Source organism: Dermacentor silvarum, chromosome 10 (assembly GCF_013339745.2).
Source record: "Dermacentor silvarum isolate Dsil-2018 chromosome 10, BIME_Dsil_1.4, whole genome shotgun sequence".
Lineage (NCBI taxonomy): Eukaryota > Metazoa > Arthropoda > Arachnida > Ixodida > Ixodidae > Dermacentor > Dermacentor silvarum.
The window spans coordinates 89,328,778-89,352,089 of record NC_051163.1 but is presented as its reverse complement, the minus strand read 5'-3'; the positions used below and the strand labels follow the sequence as shown (position 1 = coordinate 89,352,089).

General features: G+C 47.6%; 1 protein-coding gene and 1 long non-coding RNA gene across 2 annotated transcripts; both read right to left on the bottom strand.

The window, feature by feature from the left end:
- Window positions 1–1,886: 1,886 nt before the first annotated feature.
- On the bottom strand, window positions 1,887–12,452 carry LOC125940795 (uncharacterized). Its single transcript, XR_007463998.1, has 3 exons — window positions 12,388–12,452; window positions 10,566–10,698; window positions 1,887–1,948 (listed from the first exon to the last, which is right to left on the bottom strand). It is a non-coding gene; the product is annotated as an uncharacterized LOC125940795 (long non-coding RNA).
- Window positions 12,453–12,475: 23 nt separating this feature from the next.
- Window positions 12,476–22,886, bottom strand: LOC125941068 (aminopeptidase Q-like). The gene is made up of 7 exons (XM_049657989.1): window positions 22,723–22,886; window positions 21,232–21,424; window positions 17,673–17,833; window positions 17,208–17,327; window positions 15,613–15,896; window positions 13,123–13,360; window positions 12,476–12,494 (listed from the first exon to the last, which is right to left on the bottom strand). Exons 1-7 carry the CDS (start codon window positions 22,884–22,886, stop codon window positions 12,476–12,478), a joined length of 1,179 nt encoding a protein of 392 aa, XP_049513946.1.
- Between the last annotated feature and the right edge of the window lie 426 nt (window positions 22,887–23,312).

Below are 23,312 nucleotides of genomic sequence, written 5' to 3'. Positions count from 1 at the left end.
GATAGCAAAGTTGTAGAGAGCTATACAGAGTAAGGACATTACTTTTATCAGCTGTACAAACTTGGACATGCCGCAGCACCGGCAACACACAGAACTGTTGTCGACGCCGTTGGCGTTTTGCCCGCGTTCGTACAAAACGCGCGAGGCGTTGGTGACTGTTGCCGGAGCCTCTGGGGGCGGCTTGGAGGTTTTCGACGAGATCAGAACGGGACACTCGTCGAGCAGCGTCGGAAGTCTTTACCACCTTCTCACCTCACAACGTTTGTATATAAATAGGCATTTTGTGCCGCAGGTAAACGTCGCCTCACCCCCCCCCCCCCCCACGGCCTTTCGCGTGTCTGAAGAAGTCTCGTTTGCTCTACATATATGATGATTGTAAAGGAGGAAAGAGACGCTTAACTCTGCAGACCTTAAGGGAGCACGGCGCAGAACGCGCGTTTGTTCTCCGCCGTGCGTTCACTCCCCGTGAAAGCGCGCGTCCCTCGCTCCCTTTCACTCGCACATACAGCATTCGGCGCGTGGCGACAATTTCATCGCATTTGACGTCATACGGAACCTCACGGCGACGGCGACGGTGACGGCAGAAATCTGGTTTGGAGTGTCCATATAATTGCTTTCGCAATAAAAAAGTAGCGCGAAAAGGACGTGGACGAGCAATGAAACGACAAACACGGGCGCTATATATATATATATATATATATATATATATATATATATATATATATATATATATATTCACGACGATCGTGACGATGACAGATAAGACATTGCCAATTGCGTTTGGAGTTTGCTCGTTATCGGGCAAACGTTTGGCCAGAAAATAGGAATACCTCACAGCACAATGACAGCGGTGAGCACAGTCACCGAAACCTTATCTACGAGTCAAGTGCGCGGGCTGTTTATTCGTGACTCATAGCACATTCCGCCGTAACATCTGGTGCTAGCGTAGAGCTGCAGCGGAGAAACTTTAGCGCAAGTGGCCGATCACCCGAGCAGATAAATTGCGGCACAGGACGCTCTTGTTCCGTAGCACGCCGAACACGAGAGTACCAGGCACCCCCTCTTTGAAACATGAATCACGTGGCACTTTAGATACCGGTGTGCACGGGAACAAGAGCGCCCCGTACCGCAATTTCCCTGCTCGGACCATCGGCCACTTGTGCTAAAGTTTTTCTGCTGCAGTTGTACGTTACAGAATGTATGTACCACTATTCGCGTCGCACGAGCAATCTGATTAGACAACATTAGATCGCTATAGAATGAGTGAATTAACATTCAGTAAAGTCCCGATACGCGTAGGCGCATCTTGCACCAAGCACTAGCTTTGTAACAGTGGTTAACCAAGGAAGAATGGTCACCGAAGAAAAAAAAACAAAAAACAAAGAAATTACGTGTGTCAATATATTATACTATCTACGAACGTCAATTGTATATTCAAGTGCCCTAACCGCACGATTGGCTTCTAACGTCACAGTTTCGCATGCTCTACACCTCTTCTGAAGCTTCCAAGTCAATAATGATCCTGTAGACGCAAGCTCAAGAGATAGTACTCTCGTTTTTAATTCAGAACACCCAAAGCTAACGAATCTCCGATCAATCCAGTATCAACAACGTCCTCTTTGGGCTGCCAGATTACTGTCGTCTACTGCGTTTTTTGTGAAAGAAACTTTCGGCTGACGTGACTTTATGTTGCTTCATGGCGACAGTATATTCGATGATGTCGGTTTCGCCAGAACACACATACGCACGCCCGCACACACACACACGTACATATATTCTGAGAAGAGTTGTTGACGTCCCGCTACCTGCACAATGACCACCGGGTGACTCGGCTTGTTGGCCCAGGTGCCGAAATAGTTTTTTGGTACGTGGACTTGCCCGTCAGGATGTCGACGGCGCTATCCGAATTTGTCGTCGTGAACTTGTACTGGCTGATGAAGTCACGAACCTGCGCGTGGTCGTGAGAAAAGAAACGTTCGCGCCAGAACGCACGTGGAACAAAGAAACACACATCACTCACGGCTGATTTAACCGACGTTACCACTGAAAGGCGCATTAGTGTCCCGACGCATGATGGGCGTTTTAAGACGTTGCCTAAACCGCGGACTTACGTTGGACCTGATGGGACACCGTACGAAGTGTACAAACAGACTCAGGGACCTACTCTTGACTGGCTTCTTGACATATATATATAATATAATATATATATATATATATATATATACAGTGTGGAACTGCGGAGAAGTTCCGACATCGTGTAAACACACGGCTGTTCTGGCCATTCCGGAGCAAGGCAAGCCACCTGGCATTTTCGCGAACTTGCGACTAATTGCCCTTACCGCGACATTATGTGAACTGCTGGAGCGAATGGTGGCGACACGCCTCAGCTGCGGGCTTGAGCGTTTCGGATGGTATCGCCCAGCCCAGATGAGATTTTGACCTCAGCTAGGCACTGAAGACGGCTTAGAATACCTTTCTACTGCGTACTCACTGGTGGTCGCTGCCACCACGTGCGGACGCTGCTTGCAATGGACATACATCGAGCTTATGACAGTGTGAGCCATGATGCTACGCTTGAGATCCTGCAGTGGAATAACTTGCCTTGTCGTGCTTGCGCATTCATACAATCATTTCTTTGTGAGCGCTCGTTTTCCATCCGTCTTCCATCCGTCTTTACGACGAAGCGTGGAGTGCCGCAGGGATCTGTCCTTGCGCCGGTATTGTCTAATGTTGCGCTAGTGCCGATGACGTTGGAGCTGTCAAATATTCCGGACGTACGATTCTTAAATGTATGCTGATGATGAGACGGTATGGACCACCCATCTCCCTTTGAAGCATTAAGAGCGGGCACTGCAGGCAGCACTTGAAACAACACGTGTTTGGTGTACGTCAGTGGGGCTCAAGCTTTCAACTGAAAAGACCTCCTACATAAGCATTGCTAACAGCTGGTGCCGTCGAAAGCTTAACTTAGCCCCTCTTGGACTTACGCTTGTTGGTCGCGCCTTGGCAGAAGTCACCGCAGTTCGAGTGCTTGGAGTGGAATTTTCTGCATGCTGATCGGCATCGCCCTGGCTGCGCTCTAGCCACAGATCCGACGCAGATCCGCTTCTTGCCTGCTTCATCTCTTTTGTCGCATCGCCCAGAGGTCGGGTGGGGTTCGCAATCGTATCATTCGGCGGCTGGTTAGCCCCGTACTCCAGCCTCGCTTGATCTATCAAGCACAGTTTCATCGCCTTACCAAAGCAGAAGCGGCTCGAACGGAAAACCTTGACCGCGAAGCCATGCGTGTGATTACAGACCTTCCAAGGCACACACCTATAACGATACTTCAGGCCGAAGCTGAGGTGAGCAGATTTGATGAGCTTATTCATCAAAGCCGATAAAACGAAGCAGCGTTCCTGCAGCTACCTTGGCGAATTACATGGACCCGACTTTCCCTTTAGTGGATCAATCCTTATGGCCGCTAGCACCATAGGTACACTGCGAGGTGACTACCAACAAGCCACTTGGTTGCATTCGGCAGGAGACTAATCGAAATTCAGGTTCTGTGAGCACCACTGCGCCTGTGCCTTCCTGTTCGGAGTTCCAGGAACTAGACCTAACTGCGCATGTGGATGCCGGGTTGAGTTGAGAAATTCTTTATGCTTCCTTATAGCGCCCTTCCTATCCAGATGTAAACCAAACATGTTATTATGAGTTAGATACAGCCATTACCACGGTACTGGCGGAGCTAGTTGCACTCCGCGATGGCCTGACCGCGATGTTGCCAATCGCGAAGGGGAAAGGCCCAAGAAGCGTGATCGTCCACAACATTCTGACGCAAGCGGTCCGCTCACTCTGTCGCGTCGATCGTTCAGCTGGTTTAGCGGTGGACTTTCACCGCTTCACTACGACTTATCCATGCCCGGTTCGAGTCTGCTCGATTCGTCGATCAAGTGTTCCCGCTCATGCCGCGGCAGACGCCGCATGTCATCAAATTTTGTATTATGAGAAAAGTGTTGCGCCTTTGAGAGACGCCTGCTCGCTGCGAACGCGGGGAAAGTGAACTTTTCTCGCAGACGCACTTGCGTCTGCGCAGACGCACTTGCGAACTCTCTCGCTCTTTCGAAAGGCTGCATCGGCTGTCACGATTGATGAACGTCTTCGAGTACTTTTAAACACATCTGCTGCAGTGCTATCTTGGACGCTTGTGGCCTCTTACGAGCATGCTTCACTATATTTTATGTTGACGTACCGCTTCTTCTGAAGTGCGCGCCAGCAACTGTTATGTCGTGGCTTTGCACTTACCCGTTTTGTGACAGCAGACTACAGCCAGGAAGCAGCAACCTTTCCTACCACAAGTAAGTTTGTGTTCTACGGATTGTAGCAACTGCGCTTGGAGCAAAACTAGCGAAACCAAAACTGACAAAAAAATACCTGTAGACTAGTTCGCCAGTCAACAGAATACCAATCCGTAGCCTGTACTTCCCATCATTCCCATGATAGTTGAACGATCGCAGCGCCACATTGCCCTCTAGTTATAGTAATATGAAACTCTATGTGTCATCCCTTCACCGTCGTGCACCCATTGCCTCTGATGATGCTTCCGCACTCCGAAACAGTGGACATTCAGAAAGAAATCCTTCGGCGCACCACGCGAGCTCTCATACATCCGGGTGGTTCTGGCCTCCCAGGTGGCCTCACCCGTCAAGAGGAGCTATCGCTCCCAGGAGTTCGCGTGAGAGCGGCTGTCACACAGTCCATCCGCGCGCAGTGGGGATATATCAACGCCTCTTCTAGATGCCCGTACTGTCATGCACCAGTACGGGAGGCAGACCTACAGGACTTGCTATAGACATGCCCTGGTCTGCAATCGGCTCGTCGACGACATCTGAGCCGTGTGGGTCTCCACCCTAATCGGCTGCCAGACTTACACAAGTGGATCTTTGGCCCTCATCGCCGCTTCTTTTTGGACTTTATGCAAGAGACAGAATTTCACAATTATATGCAACACTTAATTTTGACGCAGTAAGGTAAATTAACGCAATAATAAAACAACATGTGGCCTAACAATTCCTGTCGTGTTTCTAGGGGAAATACGTAAGTTGAACAGATCGTTTGTGTCGAGATCTTTCTTAGCGCGAGGCAGATTGCTGTTTAGCAACTCGCGTTTTGCTCGCAGCTTACTGTAAGATTGTGGTGCTCTGTCTAACAGTTCGCAATATAAGGTGGCGGAATGACATTTTTCATGCTGCCAGCAGCTGACAGCCCTGCTCATCGTCCATAATAGAGGTCGAAGTTGTCTGCCATTCATTGGAAGAAATGGCTAACACTTCGAATCGTGTAAAAATGAAGAAGTGTTAAGAGAAGCTTCATGTCGAACACCCTATATATCATATGTACTTCCAAGGGCAAACTTCGTAAACCACTGTGAACGTATTTGTCCATTTAGACAAAATTTAAACAAGAAATTTCTAGTGCCCTCCAAGAGGAAGTAATATTGTTTACGTTATCGACTTCTCTAGCACAAAATTCGAAAAATGTAGGGACGCTTCAAAAACTAAAAAGACCCAACTTTGAGTCTCTGCAACTTCATAGCGAAAACAGATCACTATTTCCTAAGTAGCGTCTGTTAGAACGTCTATAGTGTACAAAAATTACTGATTGCACATTACCGCAAATATATGTTGCCATTGTCTTGTGAACAGTACGTTCATACCTTACGTATACAATCGAGGTAAGCCTGACACCTGTAAGCGAGCAGATGTTATCCTGACAATTTCATCAAAAACATCAGCGAGTGCCTATACCACACTCAAGAACGGACGCTGCGCGGCAACTTCAATCACTTGCTCGCCACATCACACTTCAAAGATGGAATTCACCAGGTTTCAGCAACTCACGCTTGCATTCTCTCGACCTTAAATTGCGACTTCGCCTGCCACCTGGACTCTCCCGTGGTGAAGCAACTTTACTGTGTCGCGTGTGGTTGGGCGTCGCATTTACGAATTCCTATTCATTCCTAATAGGAATGGCTCACAGTGCAGCATGCAATTTGTGCGGCTGCGATGAGACGCTAGAGCACCTTCTGCGTCATTGCCCAGCTTTTGACGCTCCACGACGGATTCTTCAAGCTCAACTCAGCATGTTAGATAGCAGAGTGCTGTCAGGGGAAAAGATTCTGGGACCATGGCCTACGCATTCCTGCATGCGAAAGGCCACAATAGCTCTTCTTCAGTTCTTGAAGGAGACTGGACTATATGAGCGCTTGTAACAGTGGACCTTCCTCTGCGACTGACTGTGTGAATAACTGACTCTTTATGTGTTTTTTTTTTCGTATTCTCGCTCCTTATCTATTCTTCCCCTTTCCCTCTCCCCAAGCGTAAGGTAGCCAACCGGGCACGTCCTTGGTTAACCTCCCTACCTTTCCCTTCTCGTTTCTCTCTCTCTCTGACAATTTGTTTCAAGTGGTTATTATATCTCGCGAACTCACGGGCTACAATTATTAAATTCCAATATTTGCCGTAATGTATCTAGTTTAAAACCTAATTACTGAAACTTTGATAATTAGTCAATTATTCGTCGCGATTTCTCGTGCAAGTAACGTACGCCTTTTCGGGTAATCCAGCTCGAAGACTCGAACTGTGCAATCCACGGCAGGCGATGATAATAAAAATTGTTATATTCTAAAAAAATATGAGCACTAGCACACTATTACGCTTAGTTATTAGGACAAAGTGCCGTTTGCTGCTTTTATTATGATGCTCGTTTTCGTCAAATTTTTTGCGCCCGAATAATCTCTCACGAAGGTCAGAGGCCCCGGTAGCGCTCTGGCGATTCGGAACTGCTCGTTGTCCACGCCACCATGAGGTCGAAACCAGAGCCCAGCCACCCTCCAACTCCATCACTTCAGGGTAGCGATGCGGAAAATTGCAAACCCCGGAACCACTTCAGTTCAAGGCTCTTCGTTATCTCTAGACATGCATGAATATTTCTGACGGAATGAACACAATTGCGACTATACTATACACCAAAGCCTAGCCAAGATTACTTCCAGCGGACATCTTTCTTCGAAGCATTGCAGATTTGCATAAAGTGGCCCTTTTGCTCACCTTCAAGAAGATGGAGTTCTTTATGCGACCTGTTTCGGCAGAGGCTTCAGTATTATTAGGAGGAAGCTTTAACTATGCCATTCTTAATAAAACGCATTAGAAGAGAAATCGTTTGGTTCACTGCTCCGAATTTTGTTTACATTTCTGGCGTTTGAAACACAAAGATTAAATCGAGTTACTGTAGTCCATGTCTAAAAGAAAGCCGTGGTGCCGCGCAACCCTCGGGCTGCCCGCAGTTGCCTTTCAAGCGAAGCTTGTATTGCCTGACTTGTGCCGTCGGTGTGGCTGTCGTCGTACGCGAAAAAAACCTCCTCACCCACAGCTGATGGCCGGAAACCCTCCTCACCATCAGCTGGCGTGCCGGATCACCCCACTCTCCCAAGCAATCACCAACGCTCCCTCCCTCCGAAGAAGGGAAAGGAGGGTTCGCTCGCTCAGCGCTCGATGTTTTTCGCCAGTTCTATTCCCACTCTCCCCTCCCCGTGGGCACTGAACCGTGCTCCCTCAAGGGCTGCACAAGATAGCGCCAACCTTTCCGTTTGTCATAACGAACCACTTAGTAACCATTTCAAGGCCAGCTGTGCTAAGGGTAAGCCGCGATCGGTCCGCTCCGCCGACGCGGAAGCAGCCTTCAAAGAACGACAACGGGAGCGGGCCCGTGAACGTGCGCGAGCTCGCCGGGCGATTCCACTGTTTCTCATCCACCAACAACCTTAATGTGTCTCAAACACTGAAAAAACTAACCAACCCCTCCCCTAGTGCTGAACAAGCTTCGCGTGCACCCCTGTTCCCGGTTGGGGAGCTGCTTTAAGTTATTTTTTAATACTATCGCGAGCTGTTTTTCAAGAACGGAAACAAGCGCTACGTAAACAACTGCAAGTGATGTTTTCAATTCAGCGCTGCAAACTTCTCATTAGGCATTTGACTATAAAATTAAATATTGGATAGTTTGTTTATTAATGAGTACTAATCACCCTAATAATAAGGCCACTAAACACGCCGACCTATTCTCCGGAATGTTGGCAAAAACACAGAGTCGGTTTCATGCCCATAGAAAAAGGCTCTGATCAGTAAATAAATATACAACGTTTCTTAACTGGAACACCTAGTATATGTTCGTTTAGTGTTCGCCGATAGAAAGTGGGTGGCAGTTCCCGCTTCGTGGGAGGGAACGGCTATTTAGTACGACTAGATGAGGTTGTTTGCTGTGGACACCGCAGCTGACGAGCTTCAGGCGAATGCGAACTTTTCAGCGGCAAAGTGGTTGTGTCTGTAGAACTGACAGAGACTAATAATACTCCTTCGAATTTGTAATCTAGTGAAAACTGCACTTTTGATTATGTTATGGCGGATAGTCATCTTTAACAGGCCAAGTTAGGATTTAAAGTGTATCCTGTGTTGTGCATCGCTCATGCTGCTGGCTGTCTCTCCCTGCCATGTACATTGTGCTAGTTTATGTTTAGCGATGCCTGTATGCTTGCATTTCTTGCACATTAGTTCATTCCACGCCTCGCGCAAGGTCTCCGCATCTCTGAGTTTGTATCGCCCAGTCAAAGCGCAACGCAAGCGCTCTAAATCTCGCGTTCTTTCGTAAGATCCGTGCCGAGCTGTCGTGTTCCGCTAACAAGCACTCATCACTCGCCCGTCACATTTGTCCATCGCAATCCCCCGCACGCTGGTAACTAGAACGGCCTTAAAATAAGTGCATAAAGCATGCTATGAAAAAAAAAACGGAGAAAAAGATTCAGGACAGATGTTGCAATGAAGGCGGTAGTGTATTAGATACGCGCCACAGTTAATAAGGCAGGCGAACACTTGAGCAATATGTTCTTAGTCGTCAACATGCATCCTCCCTGTCGTTATGAGGCTAATGAAGTTCACTGAATGATAAAGACACGCTGGGGCCCATATGCTGTGCGGACAACGCAAACACTACACCTGTCAGCTCCATAACGTTAGCAAGTCACTGCACCGCGAGATGAGGCTCCCGTTTCCGGTAGATTAACTGGAGCTCTAATTTGGCAGCGGTCGATATCAGAAAAATACGTTTATGGCATTAATAGAAAAGAAAAAAAACACGAAAGACATGAAACCGGGGTCTTTCCGTGTCGGTGACTGTAAAATATAGATTTAGAGGCTTTGATGCACATAGAATATCGAGTAAATAACGACAAATCGCTAGGCTGAAATAGATCTAGAAAGACCTGATTAGCACAAGCAGGGGCGCTATAACGTAAAATGATTCCAAACTGTTTTGATTCCAATTTCTGCAATCAGCCTCCACGATTGGTCAAAACATTTTCGGGCCGCTCCCAACTTAGCCTGTCTGTCTCGCGACGTCACGAAAACCGCAATAGCTCCCCATCTGATATACCATGTATACACTGATTATGCATGATTAAACCGCACAAAAGAAAAATAATCATTCCTGATTCAATGTCTTTTCACCAGTAGCTCTCTGCTATTGGCAGAATGTTATCTGGCTAAGCCCACTTCGCCTGTCTTTCACGTGACGTCACATAACTGCGAAAACTCACCACGTCAAAGTGACGTGTACGGGAAAAAAATGCATTAATATGCCGAACAAAACTGAAAATTTTTCTGAATAGCCACAGACTGCCCCGTTCCCAAAGGAATCAAAGATGGCTGCCCGCCGATCGCTCAGGCCCTCGCTACTCGCACCTGCCCGTGAGCATGTATTTATTTGCGCATGATAAACCTTTTTGCGTGGCAGTAAAACGTTATCGAGCCCTTTCGGCATGCATACGACATCGTTCTGCCAACTCTTCCTTGCTGAGGATCCGTTTTAGCGGCATTCTTATCCTTCCGTTGCACGCCGCCGTGATTTTCGACCAGCCACCACTAGCTAAGTAAGGCGAAGCGGGCCAATCGGAGAAGCCGGCACCACCTTCTTCATGCGGTTATCTATTTTCACTGTGCTGGCTCGGCCCCATCGAAACCCTCTCCACTAGGGCGTGCTCCTCGCATCGTGTCAGCCAATTAGATAAGGAAAACCGCTGAGTGTAGACAATGTTATTGGTTTTGAAAGCGAACAAAGGTGACATCCTATAAACGAGGAGAGTGTTTGATTGGGTTGTTCAGACTACGCTGCGGGTTACCGCCCGATGCTTGCGTCGGTGGTTACGTAAATTTGGCGTCAGGAGTTTGGAATCAAAACGGTTTGGAATCATTTTACGTTATAGCGCCCCAGGTTATGTTATTACGTATTTTTCGCCAAACCGTTTCATAAAAGATCCCAATAAGGATCATCATCATTTTGGCCTCCAAATGCGCGTTTCCTACTAACTTCAACAGCACCAACATGACCTCTAATTATCTCGCATATTATCTCGGCATACCGTCAATTTTACTGAATTCATGAGAACGTCGCGCTTTGCTCATAGTTTAGCGAGGAAATCGCTTGTTGCGACCTCCGCAGCTTTCTGCCACCTGCAGTTTGGCGTTCCACACTACCTGCTCTACGAACTTCTTCCTTCCGAGGAGGCAATCCTTGTAGAGCAGGAAAAGCAGGAAAGCCCTGGAGAGCATTGCAGGGTCCCTGCCTCCGGAGGAGTCGAACGTGTCCGGAGTGAGCTTGTTCATCGCACTGCGGGAACGGATATGGCTCGGTTAGCTCGCTTAAAAACTTGTCGTTTTTTTAAGGCGAAAGCTATAGGTGTCTATGTTGGCGGTGTCCTTGGCGGCCGATGACCTTGGCGAAACTGCGCCGTGGCGAAAAATAGCCGACTCCGTAAACAACGCAAGGATTGGCGTCACATTTCTCAGCGAGGTTCCGGTAAACAAAGTAAATCGGTGGGTTTGAAAAGAAAATTTGAGGCATTTCGTTCTGGATGGGAGTCGAACCAGGGCGTCCGGGGTGCGATTCGAGCACGCTTCCCAGAAGCCATGGCTTCTCCGCCGTTCTGCCTTCCAAAGGCGGGCCTAGTGCGTGCGTCACGTCTCACATCGCAGCCATCTCGCCGACTAAAGGTGTGGCCTAGTGCGTGCAGTAACATGGTGCACTTTAGTTACTACGTTAAGTGTTCATATGTGGAGTTCAGGCGGCCGCCTTGGTGCCACACGTGTACTTCCTATTGCGGCTCGTTATGTCTTTAAAGAAGTCCAACCCCGATTGTATAACTTCATGTATTATCAAATGTGCAGCAGGCTTTTGCCTTCTTGTGTTACAAGAGTGTAACACCTGCCGAACTTTTTTAGCGATTAGCTTTCTTTGGTTCTTTCGCCGGTTTCGTGGTCGCTGGTTGCCGGTCCTTTAGAAGGTTGGACTTTCAACGCAGGTACAAAGGCGCCCGGTGTCTAAAGCTAGAGATCTCGCGCAACCAAGTATCCAGGTGCGTTCGCGGCCGAATCGGAATTGCTATACTTATTTAAAACGCGCGCGTGCTGTGCGCCTCTACTAGCGCTATACCGATGTGCTTGTATAACGGCTCTATTTGCTGTGAAACTACGCAACAATACAGCGCTACCTAAAATATCCCCGATGCAACAAATCGCCTTCGAGACCATCATTTTTTTATTAAAGCAAATAGCTTTCTTGAAACGTTTGGCCATTCGATTACATTGACAATAGTTGTTGATACCTTCTGCACTTTGCTTTTGCATTTTTCCATCATCACAGATCTTTACTGAAAGGTAAAATGGAGAGGGTGCTTTAAGTGTGCCGTCACTCCGATCAGTCTATTCAAATGCGTGTGAAATGCAGCAATTCTCTCATTATATAGGCAATCGCTGAACCTATTGGGAAGAAATCTGTGGCAGTTACGAAGCAAGTTTTCAAGTTTCAAGTTGCTTTTCACAAAATTCACATAAAGAATGCTATTGTGCCGCACACCGTGAAGCGTACTTTAGAGTATATTGCGTTCTAATTGATAATATTTCACGTATCTCTTTGTTTTTTTACATTTTCAAATTTTCCTTTTAACGAGGGGGTGATAGAATTCGTGCCATACTCTGTTTGCTGGTCTTTCCGATACATTTTTCGTTGTAGTTTATTTTCTTGCATTTTATTCCGCAACCTTTTATTGTGTGTGGGAGTCCCTGTCCACTGCATGTACGTTATCAAGATCAAGCTTTTACATTGACTGCTTTCACCTTTCCTATTCTATTCTCTTATCTTATTCCTTTTTCTTTCGCCTTGCGTGATGGTGGTGCAAAAACAAACTGGAAGTCTGGTATAAGGAAAGGCCAGTCTCCGTCGTGAACGTAGACATAATAAGCACTAGTTTCAAGGGCCGCATCCAACTGATGGGGGATAATATGCAGACATTTGACATACTCCCAGGAATTGAAGGATCGGTGACGGTAGCTGACAAGCCAAGCCTTGTGTTGCCCGAACGACTCTTGAACCTCCATGGAGTCGTACGCTACCGCCGCTGACAAGCCCTGTACGCAGTTTGCAATCAATATCAGTGGGACACATTAACGTAACGCTCAATCAAGATATTTGTACACCGCTACATTGAACCTTCGGCAGAGGACATGCCGGCCTTCGTCTTCTCTAGTCACGAGCAATATTTCAATGGAATTTCAGTTCCAATTCATTCTGAATCCAAATTTATTTTCCCGTGATAAAAAATATGAGAGGGAACAACTAATCCCGTTTTTTTTAAAGCCACGATTAAGGGTGTTTTGGAATCTGACACTTGAATATCTTGCATGTATAGCTCTTCTGTTGAGCATTTATTGCCATCAGATACTTATGTGCGAGACATGTGTTTTACCAACTACGGCCTCTTGAAAGCCGTTCTGCTGCTCAATTTCATGTATTGCTCAAGAGACTACCTGGAAGCCCTCTTAATGCTCTCAAATGTAATGAACGCGCATTACGCAGCGAGGTCGTGCATGCATTATTTCTCCAGTATTTAACCGCACCACGTATTCGTGCAAACTTTATCTGTTGCAAACGAAAACCAAAATTATGGAAATATGTTTCTCCAATGGTGAGTCAGAATATGATAACGCGATACATAATTTCTGCAAATGCAGGCATGCGGTACGCACTGCGAAGAACCAAACGTCGTTGGCCCAGCGGGGTGTGACGGTGTGGCCGAAGGTGAAACTGGCCAGGATAGTGGCGACCTGGAACTGGAACCGAAGCCTCCACGCTAGCTTAAGGCGTTCTTCCAGGTGTTCAGTGTTGGCTTCGAAGCGCGACGAGTAGATAATGCCCCAGCAAATCATTGTCTGGTTGAAGTCCGGCAGGTGCACCACGTGAATGCGCTTGGGGATAGTCAGAGACGGGTAGCGGCCTGAATCAGTAAAAAGAAGAATGGCGCAAAGATGAAGGGCTTCGGAGGCGTGACGGTGGAGGAGGTCGTTACAAAGCTGCTTACCTCTCGGACTTCCTCGACTTCCTGAAAAAAATGCCGCCGCAGAGGAAGGTATCTTTGCTAGTAAGAGCATACCACCTGGCGTGCTGCGGGTGATGCTACTTTAAGTTTACACTTTTGTTGTCCGTAATCTAAAGGGTCTAGTTGCCTGGAAGATTAGGCTCGAGTTTGGCCTCACTGCGTGTGCTGTGCTTAATATCCCGAGTAGAGGGACACCGCCACAGTACGTGATGAGGTCACGATGTCGATTGGCGGAAGCCAGGTACATGGAGGACACGTGAAATGGTTCTCGGTTATAGGCATTCCTCTTTGTAGTGGTAATTTTTTAGCAGACGTGCCTTGCCTTGCGACACACACGCACACACACACACACACACACCGCCGGCTCGTTAATCATGTCAGCGGCACCACTGCAACATAATGGACTGCGCCGAATTTATTCAAAACTCAGGCAAGGCGGCATCAGCAGCTTTTATCTGCAAAGCATATTGCGAGGGCCCTTATCAACCTGATGGTTTTGTCGTACACCAATGTTCTTAGTTCTACCCTTAAGCCTGCGCTTTTATTTCATTTTAATTTCAGAACACGTTTAAGAAAACGCACAAATGTTATGCTAATGAAAACAAACCTTTTACATTGGCTATACGTCCCAGCCGTTCACATCGGCACCATTAACTTTCTCTCTTTTTTTTCGAAGTACGGTAACCTGTTGAAAATCGTGAATACTTGTTCTAGCGCTTGCCAGAGTGACAACCAAGACATCGGAAGGGTGCAAAGACTTCTTGAAATAGCTTCGCTCTCTTCGATGAATGGGATGCTCGGATTTGCCAATACAACCCCGAAGATGTTTTTTTTTATAAGCCTATTTATTTTTTCAGCCCCCTGCGTTTCCTACTCGCTGTATAAGTGTAACAGAAACACGGTTATCTCATTTACTTCTTATGTAACTTCCAAAGCTTCACTTCGTCTTCCTATTATTAACTATATTATATTCCCGTGGTCCCGTGCTTGTCCGTGCTTTTTGGCGCTGCTTAAGAATAATGTTCGATTAGTGCTTCACTGGCAATGCATAATGCGGTCGCTTTGTCCCTTACCGTAAGTCGTATTATCATTTCTCACTCCATCATTGCTTGAACTGTTTGTTGTTTCCCCCAGAGCTATGTCTCTTTCTTTTAGTAAGCGTCCGAAGTACTACCTTTGGGTTAATATTGGTGGAACAATATATGTACGAGTATATAGACCTCTCTTTCGAATCAATTTTGATTACTGGTGCCTGGTGTTCTGTAACGTTAATAAGATAAGAGCCGCGCAACGAGCGACGGAGCGAAATATGATACAGCCCAAACGGGGGTAACCTATTGTTCTAGTTGATATTAAGAGCGAGAAAAAATGCGTTAGGTCAGGCTATGCAATACGTAGGGCAGATAGCTGGTTTTCTTACAAAGTTTTAGAATGAGTGCTAAGGCAAACGAAACACAGTGGAGGAGGGCATAGGATGATGTCAGTTGACGTAAGACATGTATAATTGGAGATCGCTAGCGAGACTTTCGTCTGACAGTGGAGATAACATTGATAATGATGGTTATGGGGATGATGACGATCATAACAATGTAACTTGCGCCAAACGCACGTTACAGAGTTGCCTTTCCATTCCGCGTGATACAAATGACGCCACTGAGATTTGGAATTGAACCCCTGATACCGCGATCAACAACAGAACGCCATAGTAGCTGAGCCTTCATGGAGGGACAATAAGCCGCAGTTTAAACATTCGTCGGACGCATCATGCTGAACCTATTTTATGTCCAATGCAGGGCGAAGGCCTCTCCCTGCGATCTCCAATTACCCCTGTTTTGCGCTAACTGATTCCTACTTGCGCCTGCAAATTTCCTGACTTCATCAGCCCACCTGATTTTCTGCCGTCCTCGACTGCGTTTCCCTTCTATTGGTACCCATTCTGTAAATCTAATGGTCTACCGGTTATCAATCCTACGCATTACATGGCCTGCACAGCTCCATTTCTTTCTTCTAATGTCAACCGGAATATCGCCTATACCCGTTTGCTCTCTGATCCATACCGCTCTCTTCCTGTCTCTTAACGTTAGGCCTAACATTTTTCGTTCCATCGTTCTTTGTGCGGCCACATACGCGCCGGAAAAGGGCACACTCACGGGTCACTGCTGCCAGCGACGTCTCGAAAACTTTCAGCGGCTCGGTCATCAAACTCAGGCGTTCCTCGGTGTTCCACATGACGACGTCCGAGCCCAGAGCGCTGTTGGCGAGGTTGGTCTGGAACCAGCTGAGCCGGTCGCTCGTGATGGCGTCGATGGTTCGGAATCGCACGCGGAACACGTCCCTCGGGCCGCCGCGGTCTTCGACCAGCTCGTCGTCCTGGTCTTTGATGGGACGCTGGCTGCTGCACAGCACCATGCCACGCCGCACGAGGCCGTCCAGTCTGCGAGAGACAGAGAATGGATGCATAGAAAGGCAGGTAGCTTAACCAGAGGTGGTTCCAGTTGGCTACCCTGCATGGGGGAAAGGAATAGGGGGATAAAAACAGAAACAGAGTGGAAGGATGAGCGAAAGAAAGAGAGACGAGCACAAACAAACCGCGTACGATATAAAGCGGTAGGGGGCGGCGTTCCTAAATCCTGTGGTGAAGCCCCGTAGACCGCAGGAACCTTAGTCCGTAACCAGGTGACCTGTTCCTGGTTGTTGGTGCTCCGGCCTTAGTAGCGCCAGTAAGACCTTCAGTGCGGATGTTATTTGGGAGCACTGACCTAGAGTTTTTACTTCTGATAGTGGGCGATTGATACTACGTAGTTCCATGGGGGCAAAACGAAATGGGCTGAAACGGAAAGGGAGTTGCGCGCTTGAGTCAATTTCCATTTTCCATTTCCTTCATTTCTTACTGTTACGTCAGGAATGAGGATTCCCTAAAAGCTTCTAAATTAAGTAGCTCAGTCAGACAGATTTACAGAACCGAACGTCGCTTACAGTGTGGATTTGTGAGTCAATGGAATAGAATGGTCGATTAGCCGAGACAAGAGAACGAAGTTTAAGATTTTATTCAACAAAAGAGTAGATTTTTTTGCATGCGAAGACTAATGCTAATCTCCTTGGGGACCCACTAGTGCGCTGGCCCCATAGCAATAGCATTCCTCTATCGTGAACGACGCGATGGTTACAGCAGAATAATTAGTTAAGACGATTTTGTTGACTCAATCAATCAAGTTTCGAGAATGCCGCTAGTCGCAGCGAACAGGTTCTCCTACACACTGTTCGAAACGTGTCTGGATAGTTGTAATTACACCGCAAACACACTTGTCACGCGACCAAATAATATACTGCGTCATGAATACGCGATTGAGCCTGTCAGCGACTGTATGCAGGTGTCTTTGAATCGTTTGCTGAACTGGCGTCGTCAAAGGTATGGAAACAGCAGTTAATGTATTGATAAACTGACAGTATTAGTACCGGCCGTGCTAGGCCAGTGTCTATGGCGTTCGTTCTGCTCAGGTAAAGGCCATGTGTTCGATTCCTGCCGCGGCGGCCACATTTCAATATGGGCAAAATGCAAAAACGACCCTGTATATAGAATTACGTGCATGTTAAAGGCCCCCAGGTGGTCAAAATTAACTCGGAGGCCCCCACTACGGTGCGGCTCATAGTCACATTGTGGTTTTCGCACGTAAAACTCCGACATTAAATTTAATTTTTTCGACAGCTTCGCTGAATTCTGAAAAACAAATGAGCTCAGACTCACTTAAAACCGGCGCGGGAGCTGTGCCTGTTGAACGAGGGAAACACTCGGCGCGCGGCCCGACCTTCGTTGAGGAACATGATGCTCTCGTAACCGCCAGGTTGCTGTAGCCACACCAGACCACTGCAGGATACGTGACAAAATGTCAGAGTGTGCTTGCGCCACAACGCCAGTGTTCTGCATAGATGTTGTACCGCAGGCTACCGACTGGAGGCCTACAGCTTTCTGCAATTAAGAAGCGGAACGCAGCTTATGTGCCATCGAGTGCATTCAAAAAACCTATATTCAGTACCCAGACGCTCGCATTCCGTAACCCAAAGTTCACATGCCTGTTCACTTGTGGCTCTAGCAGTATGTCTAGCGCTACAACAATGACGTAAAATTCCCACGTGGTAAGCCCAAAGCAACACGTTACACAAATCTCACAGTGCAAGCGTCGGAGACTGGCGCTTCGAAGCGCCTACGCACGTTTTATGTTCGGGATAGCGCAGCGTCTTTCCCTCGAAGGATATCGCCACCATGTAAGTTCGCGCTGGTATGAACTGCCTGCCCGTAGTCTTGACGATGAGCATGTCGTTGCTGCGTAGGCGGTCGAACACCTTCACCGTAAAGTTTGGCTCCGTGCGATCCTGCGAGAATATGGGTGAAAAGGAAAAGGGTTTCATGAATGGCATAGTCTTACGACACAAATTCCAATGCATATCTGGTTATTCATTTCCTTTCCCTGTCCGTTTCCTTCCTCATACCTTAGTGCGTAGCAGCAGGCCAGAGTTATGTCCGTCTGGCTGACCTCGCTAGCCTTTGCTTTCCATTAAAGCTTTACAAAAGCTTTCGTAATCTCTTTTCTCTCTCTTGCTCTCTTATTCAGTCTAAAATTAAACTCGCACTTTTGAAAGATTTTTGTGCGCAGCATACGTGTTGCGCGCAGTCCTCCTTGGTAATGCTAACGAAGGTTCAGTTCAGCAAACACATTATCGAACTCAATGCTTAATTAAAACATCAGGAGCCTTGATCGTAAATAAGTCTTGATGGAACCGGTTCTGCATTTCGGTAAATTGACGCATATCTACTCCCTAAAAGTGCGAGTGCGTATCTTGTGGCGTTCTAACGGTCGTTTGGGGACTGGTTCTCATAACGCTCATATTCACCTCATTCATTTGTAATGTTCTACTGAGTTGTAACTTTTGGGTTTCATGGTAATTTCTTGAGAAGGCATCCAATGTCAATGCTTCTAAATTCGTGAAAAATGTTGTGAACGCTAAACAAACTGTACTCGCTAGATCAGCGGGAAGCGATTTGGATGTTCCCGATGGGAAGTCCCACGATGGACTGTGCAATTGTGTATGCGCGACTGCGCCTTTACGTAAGCGCTCCCCTCTCGGCTAAAGCATCCACCGCGTTTGCACTTCGTTTGCGTTGCCGATCTCCCCGCCTGGGTACTCCAGAACGCGTCCCTTTCGTCATCGACGACTAAGCTGAAATCACTTACATCCGTACTTCGCATTCATTACGCAACAGGCAGAAAACTATGTTTGATCGTAATGAGAATTCGTGTTTATCGTGCCTTCAACATTGCGTTTGCTCAATCCTGTGCATGACACCTCTGAAGCACTATAGTAGTGTGCGCACACTCCGAATTTTCATGTTAACTGGTGCCACGTAGTCCTAGTACGACTTCTCTCAACACGCGCTTGCTGAGAACGGATTGAAAGATCGATATATTTTCCCAGTGTGCGATTTTAAGCTTTTTAATATCACTCCTTACTGTCAAGCAAATCAGACCAAGTCGAGTGAATGAAAATGGTGGTACTTGCTATGCACAGCACAAAATTAGGATATAGCACCTTGGCCAGCTTTGGCTGCAAAGGCGTCGACTCCAAATTGCGTCTACAATGGTTTCTAAGACATGCAGATGCCTTTGTGTTTGTCGGCTTGTGTTGTCGGCTTCTAAAGTGAAACAAAAAAAAAGACACGCTGTAGTTAATGACACGTTAGTTTCCAAGATGAAAGCATGAAGATTTATGCAATAGCCACTATTACTGGTTGTTTGATGGGACTACAAGTATGGAAATCAGTTGTCCACAATCCCTCAAGCGGGAGGAAGTATCATGAAAGGTAAAAAAAATTGTCATCTACCCGAAAGTAGCCCAAAACTAAAAAGGAAACCCGCACGCGTTTGCTTTGTAGCTTCCTGTTATACTTTCGGGTGGATGCCAATTTTTTCCTTTTAGGACTACAGGTAATCTTGTATTTTAATTTTTTCAATTTTATGCTGGGGTTGTACGCCCCACCTCCTCCATATGATTGTGATGCACACCGTAGTGGAGGATTCGGGATTAATTTTGGCCATCTCGGTTGCGTTAACGTGCTCCTAAATCTGAGCGCACCAACGTTTTTGTATTTTACTCCCTCGTAATGCGGCCTCCACGGCCAGGATAGAACGAATGACATCGAGCTTAGTAGTGCCACGGCCGCTGGAAAATGCCTCAGGAACGCGCTTGGAACGCTGTCGCCCGTGGAAGCCGACGCGTCCCATCCCCGTCAGCTAGCGCCGTTCGGCCCATCCTAGCGGCCGAGAATGCAAGTACGGCTGTGACGTTCGGTGTCGTTGCAGCCCGCCTGACGAGGCAGGCAGCACTTTTTAAGCGAAGCTTTCGAGGTTTGACACCACCACCACCGCTGAAACTTTACAAGTGAAAGCGGTGGTGGTGGTGTCACGCGGAAAAGTGTGCCAATCCTGATGATAGTGCAGAAAGGGTGGCACATACTAGGGACAAAAAAAAAGAGAGAGAGAGAGAAAGGAAGAAAGAGAGAAAGACAGACAGAAAGAAAGAAAGAGAGAGATAGAGAAAGAAAGAAATTGAAAGAAAGAGAAAGAAAAACACCACGAAGGTCAGGTACACACACGACAAGCCTCGCTTACCCCCATTTTTTGACAGAGGACGGGCTGGTGATTTTTTTTTTCATCCAGCGGCCGTGGCGGTACAACGCCATAGCCACTGGTTTACCGCTGCGGCTACAAAACTGACGGTCATCATCATCATCAGCCTATATTTATGTCCACTGCATGACTAAGGCCCCTCCCTGTGATCTCCATTACCCCTTTCTTGCGCTAGCTGATTCCTACTTGCGCCTGAAAATTTCCTAACTCCATCCCCCCATCTAGATTTCTGCTGTCCTCGACTGCACTTCCCTTCTCTTGGTATCCATTCTGTAACCCTACTGGTCCACCGGTTATGCATCCTACGCATTACATGGCCTACCCCGCTCCATTTCGTCCAGTTAATGTCCACTAGAATATTGGCTACCTCCATTTGTTCTCTGATCCACGCCGCTCTCTTCCTGTCTCTTAACGTTACGCCTAACATTTTTCGTTCCATCGCTCTTTCTGCGGTCCTTTTGAGTGCTCTTTTTGTGGTCCAACTAACCTTACATTGACATAAATTGTAGTCAAACTTTAAAGAGGCTTGAAATTGTCCGGCTTTGAAGCGTCGCTTGAATTTCCCTAGCCAGTAACTTAGCCCGTTTGCCCGAAATTGGGGCGCGATTGGAGAACTTTGTTCGTTTGATGTTGCAGTTGCCGTTGATGTTGCAGTGGCTGTAGGCAAAATTTGTGCCAGCGGGAGGGAGAGAGCAGCCAATCGGCAAGCGGCGAACTCTTGTCCGTGGAGTTCGTCGTTTTGGTTACGCCAGAATGACGACACGCTCCTGTGATTACGAGCACGTCGTCTGCTAGGAGCAGAACGCGACGAGAGATGTGAAGTTCGAACTATCATTCGCTCGCTACGAGACCGGCTTCGCATGGCACGTCCCGTGGATTGGATTGGATCCAAACGGCTGCTGCGGCCACGACATGGTTTACCGCTTGATGATTGGCTGCTCTCTCCCTCCCGTCCTCAAAAAAATTTTCCACACTGCCACTTTGTGACGTCGCAGCAACTGAACAGAACGCGAAACGAACAAACATCTTTGATCGCGCCCTAGTCAGCCAATAGGGCGCTGTCGAGCCAAATCCGGAGACACTGACCTCGACTTGGACAGACGAGATGTGCAGGCTGGGAGCCGCGTGCAGCAGGAGGTACGAGGTGTTTCTCTTACAGATGACCTTGATGGTGATGTTCCCGCTGAAAGTGACGTTGGTGGCGTTGATCGAGAGGGTGTACATGTCGGGCACGAGGTCATTTGGAAGCCTGTCAGGTACGAAGGGGTCCTGCTCGAACCTGCGAGCGGCCACGTGCGTAGTCACGTGGCCAGCAAAGGTTGCAAAACAAAGGTTGCGACCTGTCTTTGTCTTCAAAATAAATTCTACTATGCGCAACTCCTCACCTTTCATCGGTACTGATGGCTCTCGGGGGCAATACACTTTTTTTTGGTTTTTGACCAATCGGTTTTTAATTTTCCTTATAAGCGCGTTTGTTCAGGGAACCCTCTCTTTCTTTTAGCTCTCTGCTCTAAACGTTTTTTGTCCTTCTCCTTGTGCAGGCTAGCCAACCGAACGCTTTTCCGCTTAACCTTTATTTATAATGCTTTCACCTGCCCCTTGTATATTCGGAACCCTTTAGAATTCTGCACGCTAACGATTTCAAGCTAAAGCCCGTTCAGGCCTGCAAATCTTATAGCCTTCTTTGCGGCAGCTCGCAGAAAGGAACCGATGTTGCTCGCTGATCATAATGCTTTGGGATTTCAGTGGTTTTTAAAGTGCGTGTTTGTCACGGGTAGCAGACAGCTTAAGTTTGCATGTCTATCATCGATCCAAGGCGTCTTTTTCATTTCTGATCTCTTAAAATGCTGCTAGTAAAATTACGCTGACATAGCGACTTGCTGAGGTGAGAACGGTGTGGTGCGTCATCGGCATTTATTGTGAATGCCTATGTTTTGTAACAAGTTAACACTAATTTATAAAATGAGCCAGTAAAGATACGACCGTTAGGACTTGCGCTGCTGAGCACGAGGTCGCGGGATTGAATCCCGGCCGCGGCGGCCACATTTAGATGGAGGCGAAATCCAAAAACACCCGTGTGCTTGCGTTGTTGGGCACGTTAAAGAACACCAGGTGGTCAAAATTATTCGCAGCCCTCCACTACGGCGCGCCTCATAATCAGTGCTCGTTTCGGCACATAAAACTCCACAAAGAAGAAGAGGACCCTGAGGACAGCTCTCCCTCCGGCTTTACACCATAGCCGCAAAATACAACGAAAAAACTTGAGCTCACAGTACTCTAATACAGGCAGCGACAGCTGCGAGCCGTTAACGGATATTTAGGAATCACCCCGCATAGCGCTCCTTTAATCACCTCGTGATTAACATGCGCAGACCTTGTGACCCCACTGCGCCTGCGCACTAGCATGAGCGGCGTACACGGGAGCACCGCCTAGTTTTGCGCATGGGGCAGCTATTTTTTCAGGAATTTAGCGACGTCATCGACTAACGCCACAGTCATCATTCCCATTGAGGTCAATAAGCACGCAGGAGCTATCGCCGTAACGTAAATGCTTTCTGAGATGAAGCCCAGGCTCACCATCCGGAGAGCTCTCGTTCCTTGATCTCGCCGTGCGGGAACGCTATGCGGTACAGCTTGAAGCCAACGATGACAGTCGTAAACAGGCAGGTCGCCGCCAGAAGCAATCGGGTGACACGCGTGTTAAGCGGATGCGTCTGGACCTTTATCTTCATTCGGTACATCGTGCACAGCCCGCAGACCTGGTGTCTGGTAACCTGAGGCAAATGACGACTGCCGCTGGCAGCCTGCGTAAGTTGGAGCATGTTCTATCGGAATGTGAAGATGTCTGCCCAGCGGTCGATGTAGGCACATCTGGCCTCCTTGAAGCCCTTGGGCTCAGCGAGAGCAGGTGGAAACTAAACATGTCCACAATGGAGATTAGTAGGAGGCGATTGGAAGATTGGTGGAAGAAAAGCAGGGAAACGACAAACAACGTACAAAAACAAAGTTCCCCATAGGGGTGCAGAAAGTTTAGTGATGAAAGTTCTTCGTGTTTTCTTTTTGTTTTGTTTTTAATGACAGGGAGGACATTAGGCAATATAACAACGACCTTGGTGGCGCTACATACCGCCCCGTTCCAAAGGGGACGCTCCTAGCATCCATCCATA

What these genes read in the sequence shown, in the direction of transcription:
- LOC125941068 (XM_049657989.1), bottom strand. Translation starts at nt 22,886, where the DNA reads ATGTACCGAATGAAGATAAAGGTCCAGACGCATCCGCTTAACACGCGT. An exon ending in GAACGAGAGCTCTCCGGATG is followed by an intron (nt 21,425 to 22,722) that starts GTGAGCCTGGGC and finishes GGCCGCTCGCAG; the next exon opens with GTTCGAGCAGGACCCCTTCG. An exon ending in CGCTATCCCGAACATAAAAC is followed by an intron (nt 17,328 to 17,672) that starts GTGCGTAGGCGC and finishes CGTATCCTGCAG; the next exon opens with TGGTCTGGTGTGGCTACAGC.